We start from the raw sequence: 13,595 nt of genomic DNA on the forward strand, positions 1-13,595 counted from the left end.
AAAGACATTCCGGAGGGCTGAACGGAAGGCTTCTCCAGTTTGTCTGACGAACCGGTTTCAGGCTCTGTCTCAGGCTGTTACTGATCTTCGGCCGGACGTGGCTGCTTGTCCTGTTCCAGAGGTTGCCCCTCAGTCTGCAAGATCTGGGTGGTCGCAGAGGGTGGGCTTACTGGTAGTTGGGAGCTCCAACGTCAGGCGCGTAATGGGGCCCCTTAGGGATATGGTAGCAAGAGAGGGGAAGAAAACCAATGTGCACTACGTGTGCATACCGGGCGGAGTCATTCCAGGTGTGGAAAGGGTCCTTCCGGATGCCAGAAGGGTACAGGGTGCACCCATCTGCAGGTGGTCGTTCATGTCGGCACCAATGATGTGTGTCGCTATGGATCGGAGGAAATCCTCTGACTTCCGGCGGCTATCTGATTTGGTGAAGACTGCCCGTCTCGCTAGTGGGATGAAAGCAGAGCTCACCATCTGCAGCATCGTCGACAGGACTGACTGCGGACCTTTGGTACAGAGCCGAGTGGAGGGTCTGAATCAGAGGCTGAGACAGTTCTGCGACCATGTGGGCTGCAGATTCCGACTTGCGCCATAGGGTGGTGGGGTTTCGGGTTCCGCTGGATAGGTCAGGAGTCCACTACACGCAGCAAGTGGCTACACGGGTAGCAGGGGTTGTGTGGCGTGGACTGGGCGGTTTTTTAGGTTAGATGGCCTCGGGCAAGTACAGAAAGGGCAACAGCCTCAAAGAGTGCGGGGCAAAGTCAGGACATGCGGGGACCAAGCAGCAATCGGTATTGTAATTGTAAACTGTCAAAGCTGCATTGGTAAAGTACCGAAACTTCAAGCGCTGATAGAAAGCACCGAAGCTGAAATCGTTATAGGTACAGAAAGCTGGCTGAAGCCAGAGATAAATTCTGGCGAAATTTTTACAAAGGCACAGACGGTGTTTAGAAAGGATAGCTTGCATACAACCGGTGGTGGCGTGTTTGTCGCTGTTAGTAGTAGTTTATCCTGTAGTGAAGTAGAAGTGGACAATTCTTGTGAATTATTATGGGTGGAGGTTACACTCAACAACCGAGCTAGGTTAATAGTTGGCTCCTTTTACCGACCTTCCGACTCGGCAGCATTAGTGGCAGAACAGAGAAAATTTGGAATACATTTCACATAAATTTTCTCAGCATGTTATAGTCTTAGGTGGAGATTTCAATTTACCAGATATAGACTGTGCACTCAGCTGTTTAGGACAGGTGGTAGGGACAGAGCATCGAGTGACATTATACTGAGTGCACTATCCGAAAATTACCTCGAGCAATGAAACAGAGAACCGACTCGTGGAGATATCTTGGACCTACTGATAAACAGACCCGAACTTTTCGACTCTGTACGTGCAGAACAGGGAATCAGTGATCATAAGGCCGTTGCAGCATCCCTGAATATGGAAGTTAATAGGAACATAAAAATAGGGAGGAAGGTTTATCTGTTTAGCAAGAGTAATAGAAGGCAGATTTCAGACTACCTAACAGATCAAAACGAAAATTTCTGTTCCGACACTGACAATGTTGAGCGTTTATGGACAAAGTTCAAGGCAATCGTAAAATGCGTTTTAGAAAGGTACGTGCCGAGTAAAACTGTGAGGGACGGGAAAACCCACCATGGTTCAACAACAAAGCTAGGAAACTACTGCTGAAGCAAAGAGAGCTTCACTCCAAGTTTAAACGCAGCCAAAACCTCTCAGACAAACAGAAGCTAAACTATGTCAAAGTTAGCGTAAGGAGGGCTATGCGTGAAGCGTTCAGTGAATTCGAAAGTAAAATTCTATGTACCGACTTGACAGAAAATCCTAGGAAGTTCTGCCTTACGCTAAATCAGTAAGTGGCTCGAAACAGCATATCCAGACACTCCGGGATGATGATGGCATTGAAACAGAGGATGACACGCGTCAAGATGAAATACTAAACACCTTTTTCCAAAGCTGTTTCACATAGGAAGACCGTACTGCAGTTCCTTCTCTAAATCCTCGCACAAACGAAGAAATGGCTGACATCGAAATAAGTGTCCAAGGAATAGAAAAGCAACTGGAATCACTCAGAGGAAAGTCCACTGAAGGTGACGGGATACCAATTCGATTCTACACAGAGTACGCGAAAGAACTTGCCCCCTTCTAACAGCCGTGTACCGCAAGTCTCTAGAGGAACGGAAGATTCCAAATGATTGGAAAAGAGCACAGGTAGTCCCAGTCTTCAAGAATGGTCGTCGAGCAGATGCGCAAAACTGTAGACCTATATCTCTGACGTCGATCTGTTTTAGAATTTTAAAACACGTTTTTTGCTCGCGTATCATGTTTTTGGAAACCCAGAATCTATTCTGTAGGAATCAACATGGATTCCGGAAACAGCGATCGTGAGAGACCCAACTCGCTTTATTTGTTCATGAGACCCAGAAAATCTTAGATACAGGCTCCCAGGTAGATGCTATTTTCCTTGACTTCCGGAAGGCGTTCGATACAGTTCCGCACTGTCGCCTGATAAAGTAAGAGCCTACGGAACATCAGACCAGCTGTTTGGCTGGATTGAAGAGTTTTTAGCAAACAGAACACAGCATGTTGTTATCAATGGAGAGACGTCTACAGACGTTAAGATAACCTCTGACATGCCACAGGGTAGTGTTATGGGACCATTGCTTTTCACAATATATATAAATGACCTAGTAGATAGTGTCGGAAGTTCCATGCGGCTTTTCGCGGATGATGCTGTAGTATACAGAGAAGTTGCAGCATTAGAAAATTGTAGCGAAATGCAGGAAGATCTGCAGCGGATAGGCACTTGGTGCAGGGAGTGGCAACTGACCCTTAACATAGACAAATGTAATGTATTGCGAATACATAGAAAGAAGGATCCTTTATTGTATGATTATATGATTATATGATAGCGGAACAAACACTGGTAGCAGTTACTTCCGTAAAATATCTGAGTATGCGTGCGGAACGATTTGAAGTGGAATAATCACATAAAATTAATTGTTGGTAAGGCGGGTACCAGGTTGAGATTCATTGGGAGAGTCCTTAGAAAATGTAGTCCATCAACAAAGGAGGTGGCTTACAAAACACTCGTTCGACCTATAGTTGAGTATTGCTCATCAGTGTGGGATCCGTACCAGATCGGGTTGATGGAGGAGATAGAGAAGATCCAAAGAAGAGCGGCGCGTTTCGTCACAGGGTTATTTGGTAACCGTGATAGCGTTACGGAGATGTTTAGCAAACTCAAGTGGCAGACTCTGCATCGCGGTGTAGCTTGCTCGCCAGGTTTCGAGAGGGTGCGTTTCTGGATGAGGTATCGAATATAGGGATTCGAGCGCGCACGGAGGCTTTCAGACAGTCGTTCTTCCCGCGAACCACACGCGACTGGAACAGAAAAGGGAGGTAATGACAGTGGCACGTAAAGTGCCCTCCGCCACACACCGTTGGGTGGCTTGCGGAGTATAAATGTAGATGTAGTCGGGAAGTGCGAAGGCTACCACGAAGTTGGTCGGTCAATCAAATTGTGGCGAGTGTAGGGGCGTTTACGCCTAAATTAAAGTTGAAAGCCGTTCTTTCTTGCACGATATCCCTTTCCCCATCATCGCTTATGAGCCGCAGCAACTAACGATAGGTGGATCTGCTCTCATTCTACTCCTGTTGTAGAATCGCGTGTTTATTTACTTGAAGAGTTGGGGTCATTCCAGAATAACAGGGTTAGTCTAACTTCGTAAATGAATACTTTTTAAAGTGACTTCTTAAATAATGCGACAGGAACAACGTTTTAGCATTCAGCAACACTATGGTCACTTATTTGTAAACAATATCCTTTGAAGTGATGAGTTGGATTAAAAAGTATTTTAATAGAGTGTGGCCTTGCTGAGGTTCATATCACTGCAGAACAGTCGAAACTGTTTTATTTCATTTTGATAATTTTTGCTTGTCATTGAGTAAATATCACGGTGAAACGGAAAACTGTGACTTCAGGAATTTAAATCTACTCTTCACCCCCTTTAAAACGGTATGTAGATTTATAAGTGTTCGTATTGGCGTTATCGTTGAGAAATGACTGTTCTATACAGTAGTATAAAATTTGGTTACAAAATTAAGTACCGACCGGTAAACAGACATTTACAACACCAGTGACCTGTCAGAACCTTGACTAATCCTGAAAATAAAAACAAAGCTGGAGCTTTGGGACAAAAAGCTTACATTCCTACTTACCTTCAGTGAACGGTAGATAACAAAATTTTAAAATAGTCCTCTTCGAAATGCAATACATGTATTGCAGTGGCTCCAGTTGCCAGATATTTCAGTGTTGCTTTTAATTTAATACGAGATGGAACGGCTTCTTACATACGCATATTACTGTTTTAGACAGAGCCGGAAATATGGCTCAAAAAGATTTCAAAATAGGTTTTCGAATGAAACGTCGTCCTCTGCAGATGACTCAATCACTAGCGTATTGGGTGCTCTCAAATTGTTCCTACGAGATGTCCATTTCCATACTCAACGTTTGTATGCCCCATTTTTGTTCATCAACGTCACTATAAGCCGTTTGGCAAAAAACTGCCAAACTCCCGTACGAATAATCACTTGTCGCCATCTAGAAAGTCGCGTAAGTAGCATTACCGACTCCGACGCGTGGAAACGCTAACGTGCATGTAAGCCTGGTACTGAGGAGATTGACGTATAAGAAATTCATGCCTGTGAAAACCCGGTTTGAAGCACATTCACGAATCCACATAAGTCGCATTTGAAATTTATACCGTAGCTGCTAATCTTTTAACCCTGCAGTGACCACGCTACTTACTCCAGTACCCCTGATGTAGGCAGTGAATTACACTCTGCTCACGACCAAACTCACCTACGTGAATTAAAATGAAGCAGATTTTAAAATATAACTATTTTTGTTACTGAGAACAACTACAGCCTGAAATTCTTAAAAGTAGTTGAAGTTTTTGGATTTGGCTGTTAGTTGCTAGATGCATATTAAGGCATGTAACCGCTTGCTTTACAAGTACACTTGCTCAAGAGTTTGCTTGAGCAAACACGCATAAATTCATGGCGCCTACCCACGGTTCAAGGATTCTTGCACATGCATTAGATTGTTTATCAGAAAATGTAGAGGCCGACGACGACACTGTCTTTGGTAACCTTTTTGCTTGTGTTACGAAAAAAACGTGATATGAGTGGTTAAAGAAACGAAAACATTCCCTTTTAACTATTCGTGGTAGTTAAGCTATGGAAATCACCTCACAGCTGTTTATTTTTCTTCTACCTTCCTCCGTGTAAAATTGAACACTCATTTGACCTGCAGTAGAGTACAGCCTTTGTATAGAATGTAATTTAACAGGACAAAATGAAATCAAACCAGATTACTGACAAATGCTTGCACAAGCCTCCCTATTCTTCATACACAGGCTCAAGCGCGCCCACGCATGCACAATCTGAATTCGATCACGCATGAAGCTGCTCGGACATTCCTGATGCTTGTGCAGATTTCTCCTACACAAGTTCAAGCATATTTGGGCAAGCACACTTGCGTAAACGTGCTTTCAGGCACACTTAAGCGTGAAGCCGCCTTTATATAAATAAAACACACACACACACACACACACACACACACACACACACACACACACACACACACACACACACACACAACCTGCGAACAGCGGGCAGCACGAATATTTGATTCGGGCCGCATGCGGCTCGCGGGTTTCCGTTTCACGACCATTGGACTAGGCTCTAGTACCGACCAAAACTTGTTATCCTACGTACAACACTCTTCCCTACCATGTTTTACCTACTGTTCCTTTAATAAAATACCGTAAGAGCTCTGACAGTTGCGCTCTTGGCATTAAAGCGCAAGAAAACTGATACACAAATCGCGTGCCAGACGGTCTCTGTACTGGCCATTTACCTATGGAGGTAATGCTATTAGTGACAGCCAGTTCATGATGTTCCCACTACTTCATGTTGTCGGTACGTCTCTCCTAATTTCAGTTACAAGCGTATGCACCGCTGGAGAATTAAAGATTCATAGTACATGAGATATTCGTCAAAATCATTCAAATTGTCAGTTAGGATAGGAAACAAGGCAGTGAAAAGGAACATTGGAATTGTCACGTCCAGTTGAAGAGGTCGAAACGGGGCGCAAGTGAGGATTGGGAAAGGATGGACAAAGAATCTGGCACTGATCAGAAGCGATTTAAGACAAAATCTAAATTTGAATGGCTGGACGGCGATCTGACCCTTCGACCTCCAGTATGCGACTCTAGGGTCTTACCACTATCGGTATGCCACATCGTCCTGTATGCAGACGGATAAATGTAGCAGCACATTCCTGACGACATGTAAAACAGCGAGATATGCTTCAAGCATAGGCCGCATTAAGTGGCTAAGATTAGTTGCTTCGCATTGTGAAAATATAAGTTACGTTCAGCGTTGTTTCTGGTGAACGTTTAGAGATACACAGAGCTAAACCTTATAAAGGGCCGTGCACGGTCAGTAGATGTTGGCAGTGTGCCTCCTTGTGAAGTTGAATGCAGATAATGAGAGGATAGTATGTTGTAGCTACGTATGGGCAAACTTTCTGGTATCAGTTCAAAATGGTTCAAATGGCTCTGAGCACTATGGGAGTCAACATCTTAGGTCATAAGTCCCCTAGAACTTAGAACTACTTAAACCTAACTAACCTAACGACATCACACACACCCATGCCCGAAGCAGGATTCGAACCTGCGACCGTAGCAGTCCCGCGGTTCCGCATTGCAGCGCCAGAACCGCTAGACCACCGCGGCCGGCTTCTGGTATCAGTGATTTCTGTGAATGGCACTTATCGGTAACTGCGATTTTATTTGCTACTTTTAACAGTTAAAAATCGCAGTTTACGGATTCACAACTTTTAAACTTCCGCAGTGTTAAAATGCGATTGCTGCGATTTATCACTGTACATGTTGTTCTGTGTCTAGTCACAATAGCAGCGAACATACTGTCAAGTATAACTACTAAGTTTTGTATCTGGCCAGGTGAACTGTCAGTGCAACTGACTAATGCTTGCAAACCGCGTATTTCAATAGTGTTTCACTGAAGACATTTCGTTATTTGAAAAGTATGATAAATGAAGTACACAGTGAATAATGAAAAGTCCATTCTCCTGTTAAACCAGCATTAAACTCAGATTTAATATTATCAAGTTCAAACCACGTATCTTCCAGTTAAATGTCAACATTGTAATAGTCTAAATGCAATACCTAAAGCTACCTGTGTATCAGTGTTGAAAAATATTGTGAATACACTGCTGTTAAACATTTGTTAGTAGTTACAACTGGAGCTCGCTCGCTCATCGTCTTCCTCCTCTCCCCCGCCCCACACCCTTTGTATTGTTATGTACGATGTAGGCCTACGTGCATAGGACATCAATGTACTTGACGGAACCTTGTCCATTATCTGCTATACCTTTTCTAAATTTACCTTTCACTTTTAGTTTTTATGGTTAAGAGGTCAGTGTTGCCGCAGCCTCTATTTGGCATTCAAATTCGTTGGCTTGAACTGTCAACCGGGTATGACCCTTTAAACTTACCCTAACCCTCAGACTACACTATACGACCAATAGCTCACACTAGCGGGGCACCAGTGCCGCTGCCAGATAACAAGTAAAATTTTTCTCAGAGAAATCTAGATTTTTCGTTCATTTCTTCGATTCTAGGTAGGCTATACACCAATAGCGTGTATCAGATTTCCTAGCAGTTTAATGTTCTAATGCTTAAATTCTTTTAATAGCTGCTTGTGACTTATAGTTAGGACAAATTGCAGCCAGATACTGTACAGCTGTTATTGTGAAATTGCGACTTAACCACTGTGATTTGTAACAACCGGTATGCGATTACTTGCTCACTCCTAATACTAGACTACAGGCAGGTGTTAACAGGATACGTCTAAATGCTGGAAACATACAAATTAATCTCTTTTGTGGATGGTGTTTCCTTACATACTGAATATATAGCACTTTGTAGGCCCTTACTACTTATAACTTCACCTGAAACATGGAGCTTTGTTGTGACGAAATAAGAACTTATTAAAGAAACGCTGTTCCATTTTGTTTTCTTAGAACACTGTAAAGATCACACGAACGACTTCGACCTATATATTAGGCCATTACGAAGTGTATCAAAAATCTATGCTGTATAGTAGCAACACCAATCAAAGTTACAGCATAACTTAACAGATGCAGTTGATAATGGCCTAATACAATGGGGCGAAACAGGTCGTGTGAACTTAATGAAATTATAGAAAATGCTATTGGAGTGGCGTATCATTGACTGAACAACAGTTTTATCAAGAGCGTCATCCAGACCTGGAGATACCAACAGAACTACTCGCGCTGTGTACGGCCCTTTCTTAATTTTCTGCTTTTGGCACACACACACACACACACACACACACACACACACACACACACACACACACGTTTCGTTTGATATGTACAACACTTTTTCACAACCTGTGTTTAAATATTTTTAATGAATTCGCCTCAAAGACTTAATCTACGTTGTGGCGTGACTGATCTATAGTGCAGCCCGAGGTCTACGTTAGGATGGAAAGTAATGAGCTGGCAAAACCAAGGGGATGTAAATGTGGAATCTTTTCTATAGCCGCAGACATATGTAGCGTAGCCGGATGTCTATGTTAGCTTGGGCGTTTATTTCGCTTTCCACTTTTGTTAACTTATATCCTGCGGCCTGCAGTACATACCGTGGGTCAACAGAAACATCCGATCTCACGCGTCGGCTTTGACCCGTGACGTAAGGGTGTTGTGTGTGACGTCATTACGGTGCGGAGTTTGGTTTGTGAGTGTGGCGTGTTTGTAGATGTTGCCTCGTTGACGTTACCTTAGTAGGAGTTTTAGGGCCTGTAATATATAGTTTACCTTTTTACTGTACTTTTTGTTTTAACGTCGTCTATGAGGCTTTTATCAGTTTGCCATTAGATTGTTCAATCTTTATGGTCTATATGTTTTGTCGCTACTCGTTATGTCTAATGAATCAATATTGTTTTCTTTTTTTTTTATCTTTTGATTGACCTACACATTGATCTGTAGCGTAGCCCTGAATACGAGGTTAGGTTGGGAGTTTTTTTTGGCGGGGGGGGGGGGGGGGTGGTCAAGGGGGGGGGGCCCTGCCTGGCCTTGAGTACCACTTGTTTATTATTAACTTTGTTTGCTATCAATGTTAGCAGATTGTTCTTGTGAAACCTTTGTGTGTGTTGTTTTTCTATGTTTTCGTCTTTGTGATACGTATGCAACGTTTCTATATCCGCCATATTGGAATTGTCGTTTCCGCTATATTTGTGACGTCATGGGTCAAAGCCGACGGGTTAGATCGGACGCTTCCGTATTTCCCATACCGTACATTAATAACAAATGCCAAGTGGCGAGAAAAAAAACTTAAATCAGTTCCATCGCCTTCTATACGTAAAAATGTTTCGTTATTTACTTAATATTTACCCGCGATCTAGACAAAATATCGTTACGTTAGTAAGTATACTAATCAGCTGTTCAGATATAACATGACCAGCTGTGTTAAGCGTTACCAAAACACAGTAGAGGTGAGTGGCCCGTTGTAAAGTTTTAGCGAAATGTAGAATAGCTAGTAAACCAGCAAACATTTGTTAAGTTTATCACAGTGTAATTATAAGAATAAGTAACTAACTGCATCGCTGACGCTGAGTAGAACGCATTTTAATAACTAAGTGAAAGTTCTGCCTGTGCTTATCTGTCTGCTGGAAGCTGCAAAACTCTGACAGCCGGGCAAATACAAGGGTTCTCGTGTACACCAATAGAGTTTCGCTTCACTTGCGGAGCTTCGTGGCGAGACCCGAGAGGAAGCAGCTCACTGACGAAGACCGGTCTCTTGCTGGGTCGCTGTCCAACTGGGCTCTCAGGTGAGCCACCGCCTCGTCAGGCTCTGCCTCGAGCACCAGGCCGCCCTGCACCATCTCGTCCAGCAATTGCGACACCTCGTCCAGACGCAGCGCGAAAGCACGTTCCACCAGCTGGTCAGGTGTTCCGAAGTGCGCGCGTAGCGCGTGAATGAAGGCGTCGATCAGATCGAGGATGTAGAGCGGCGATTCTCCTCCGTCTATCCCGAACAGTACGACGAGTGTGTCGAGTCGGCGGAACGCGCCACGCGAATCCGTCCCCAGCAGGTCCGCGCAGTCAAATATCTCGCTCATGTTGTGCCTGCAGCGCTCCTGCACGCGAGCTATAAGCCGCGCCTGTAAGACGAGCCGCTGCCCGTCATCCATCTCGTCGTACAATTTAAAGAAGCGGAGATCGCCACTCTCGGTGAAAACTAGCACCAACTTGATCATTGCTTTCTGAACCGTTCACCTCCCACAGTCGAACGCTGTCGACTGGCTTCCCATTGCAAATTATGCCACGAGGAGGCGTTGCTGATGGTCAGTGAGGTTCATTAGCTTCGATACATCGAAATCACAGATGGTGATCGATCGAGTACAGAAATATCTGAACTGCAGTCTTCCATGGTTGAACATGAAGTTCGAACAGTTTATGTCTCGGATTCTACTCGATCTTTCCATCGGCCGGGTATTTTTTAGTGACTGTTGTCAGTACGATCCCCTCGACCTGTCTTGGCTTTATTAATGCACTGTGGGTTTTAGTAACAAAAATAAGTGTGAAACACGGACGAAAATATCTTCTAGGGTGCAGGTCATATGTAACAACGGCAACTATTAAACAAATGAAAGACCGCAATCACGATTCTGTTTGGTTCTCAACCGTTTGCTGGTCTCGTCATCTAGTGACATTTACTGGTACTATCTTCACACAGGTCCTGCCGCCGTAATTTATTCTCGCGATAGCAATTGCAGTAAGTTTTCCATAATATATTTCGTTTGCTAGACATTTGATTCTTGACTAATTTTCTCCCTTGTTTAGGTTGAATGTTGCCATTTTGTTTTCAAACTCATTTGTAATGTTCTATTAGAGCGGTATTTATGCAGAGATGGCAATGCCACGTTGCAACGCACTTCGTAAATCATTAGCCTCCCGAAAACAAGTAAAATATTGTACTGGAGTCAGTCAAGTAATTTCGTTTTTTTCCTTTTACCTTTTCTGAAAAAGCAGCATAAATGTCGGTACACTGGTACTGTACGAAAACTTTTGCTGTGAATTTATTCGAATACAACAGTAGTTAGTGTCGTGGTAAGATTTAATACTACTTCCTTCTGAGTTTAACGAAACTGCCAAATTTAAAGCAGAGCCATAGCTTGTTGAAGTGGCTAGTTCGCAAAATTAAAACTACTATAAACATTGACAGTCATATACTTTGTGGTTACTTATACATTTCCTCTGAGAAAAAAAGGTCAAATAAAGAGGTAAAAGTGCACTTACGGTGTCCACGGCTCTTGCGTTGCGTGTTTATGTTGGTAGTAATTCGCGTGATTGGCAACGCAAATTGAATACTATGTATCGTGAGTCGGTTGTCGATAGCAAATGTGCATGCTTGTTCGTAGTTTCCCATGGTTCGTAAATAAAGTTAGCTAGTATTTCAAAACCTTTTTATTATGTTGCTTTCTTGTGTGTTCCGTACAAATGGTGTATTTGATTTCAAACTAACTTCCCAATGAAACTTTCTACATAGCTCAGAGCTGGGTAATGATGGAGTAGTAACTCGCTCTTGTGTCTGATGGGTGGCGGAGGGTAATTTGTTTTTATTTCTTGCTTATTTTATTTTTTAGGAAGAAATAATTATACAGATTGTTGTTTTATCAGTAATTCTATTTCAGATATGACCAGGTGAAAAGGCACTAAAATATATGTCTCCCATTTAATGTCATCAAAATGTTCACAATCCATTGCAAATGTTCACACACACACACACAGGACTAAAATACAGAAAATAATTACGATTTAAATAAAAACTTTTTAATATAACGCGTTGTGAAAATTGACTAAAAGGTAAAAATAATTTCTCTTAGCACCATACAGGTTTCTAACCCCACACAGATAGTTCTGAAAATTTCCGACTGTGAATTTTTTAATAGCTATGAAAATACTCGTCCGATTTATAACGAAAAACGTGCAATGCACAATTAATGCATGAATAATTCAACCCCTAACTATTATCTACTGATCCGCCCCACATTTTTCGTTATAGGTTTTCCAATTATTTTGGTAACTATTCGCAGTCACATATTTTCAGAACTGCATGCATGCGGTTAGGAATCTGTATGGCGTAGGAGAAATCATTTATTCTTTTTAATGCGTTACAAGTGTTACATTAGAAAGTTTTTTATTTAAATAATTATTGTTCTTTTAGGTTAAAATCTAACCACATCGTCGGAAGCTTCGGCAAAATCGGAAATAAGACATACCACTAGTTTATTGCAATGACAAACATATATCTCGTGTTACCCTATAGTATTTTCGTGTTAATAATCTGTTGGCTTCTTCAGTTCGCAAACAGGTTGTCACTGTCCAACATAATCTTGGCCCCGGGCTACGGTACACCTCAGCCTGTCAGCATTGCTAATTTTTTTCCCATTAACACCGTTTTACAGCTTCACCCGGCAAATTAAAGCAACTGCATTGGAATACGAAACAATATCGCAAAAATTCTTGCCATCTTTTGAGAAACAAAAAATAAACCATAAAAATACGAAATTCAGTAACCAACTTTAAAACCTACAATAACCAGTCGAGTAGAAGTTATTCTGGCACTCTTATTTCGACAAAATGTAATCAATTCGCATCTTCTGCCGAAAGAAATGATCTGACTCATTAACTCTCATAGGCCACCGTACACTGTAACGTGATTGATTACAACTGGTCAACGTATTGCCAACATCAGCATGCAATATAAATACACTTTAGCCAATAAACATATCTCCAGTAACCTCATACTTCTACAACTACATCATATAATACTCGGATAATCCGCATGCTACTATACGGCGCTCGGGAGAGAGCACCACGTACCATTGCTAGTAATTTCGTTTCCTGTTCCACTCGCAAATAAACCGAGGTAAAAACGACTGCCTAAAAAGCCTCTTCACGAGCTCTAATTTCTCGGATCTTATTTTATTGGTCTGTAAAGGCAACAGTGATGAATCTAAATGGAATTTTTATATTTTATGAAGTTGCTAAGACCGTTAATATTTAAAGTTCATTACTGATAACATGATGTAATATCTTTAAATTTTTATTTATTTTTTGTTTATTCTTTGGTAGCAAAGATGTGATGATTCTGGGATAGCTGCTAAGTAAGAAGTCAATAAAGAAGTCTTAAGCAGGCAAAGTGGCGTGTTTTCTTGGTGATTTAAAATTAGACTAAATATCGTCAAGCAACATCTTTTGGGAACTGCCGCAAATATTACGTTACGGCAGTTATATTTGGTGACCCCGATGGAAGTTGATATGACTTGAAGTTTAAGGAGTTGTTCCCTGTTCGGAGTAACTGTAGTTCTTGATCTTGTTGCTGGTTTTTGGAAATTTCATCTTAGTCCAGTATTACTACTTCATCAACTCTGGATAGGGCATCTGCAACACTATTGTCAT

General features: G+C 42.2%; 1 protein-coding gene across 1 annotated transcript; it reads right to left on the reverse strand.

The window, feature by feature from the left end:
• Positions 1 to 9,865: 9,865 nt before the first annotated feature.
• On the reverse strand, positions 9,866 to 10,387 carry LOC126419554 (AP-3 complex subunit sigma-like). Its single transcript, XM_050086743.1, has one exon. It carries the CDS (start codon positions 10,385 to 10,387, stop codon positions 9,866 to 9,868), a length of 522 nt encoding a protein of 173 aa, XP_049942700.1.
• Positions 10,388 to 13,595: the final 3,208 nt, after the last annotated feature.

The sequence above is a fragment of the Schistocerca serialis genome, chromosome 9, assembly GCF_023864345.2.
Source record: "Schistocerca serialis cubense isolate TAMUIC-IGC-003099 chromosome 9, iqSchSeri2.2, whole genome shotgun sequence".
Taxonomy (NCBI): domain Eukaryota; kingdom Metazoa; phylum Arthropoda; class Insecta; order Orthoptera; family Acrididae; genus Schistocerca; species Schistocerca serialis.

Excerpts from the sequence above, each read along its gene's own strand:
- LOC126419554 (XM_050086743.1), bottom strand. The coding sequence starts at position 10,387 with ATGATCAAGTTGGTGCTAGTTTTCACCGAGAGTGGCGATCTCCGCTTC.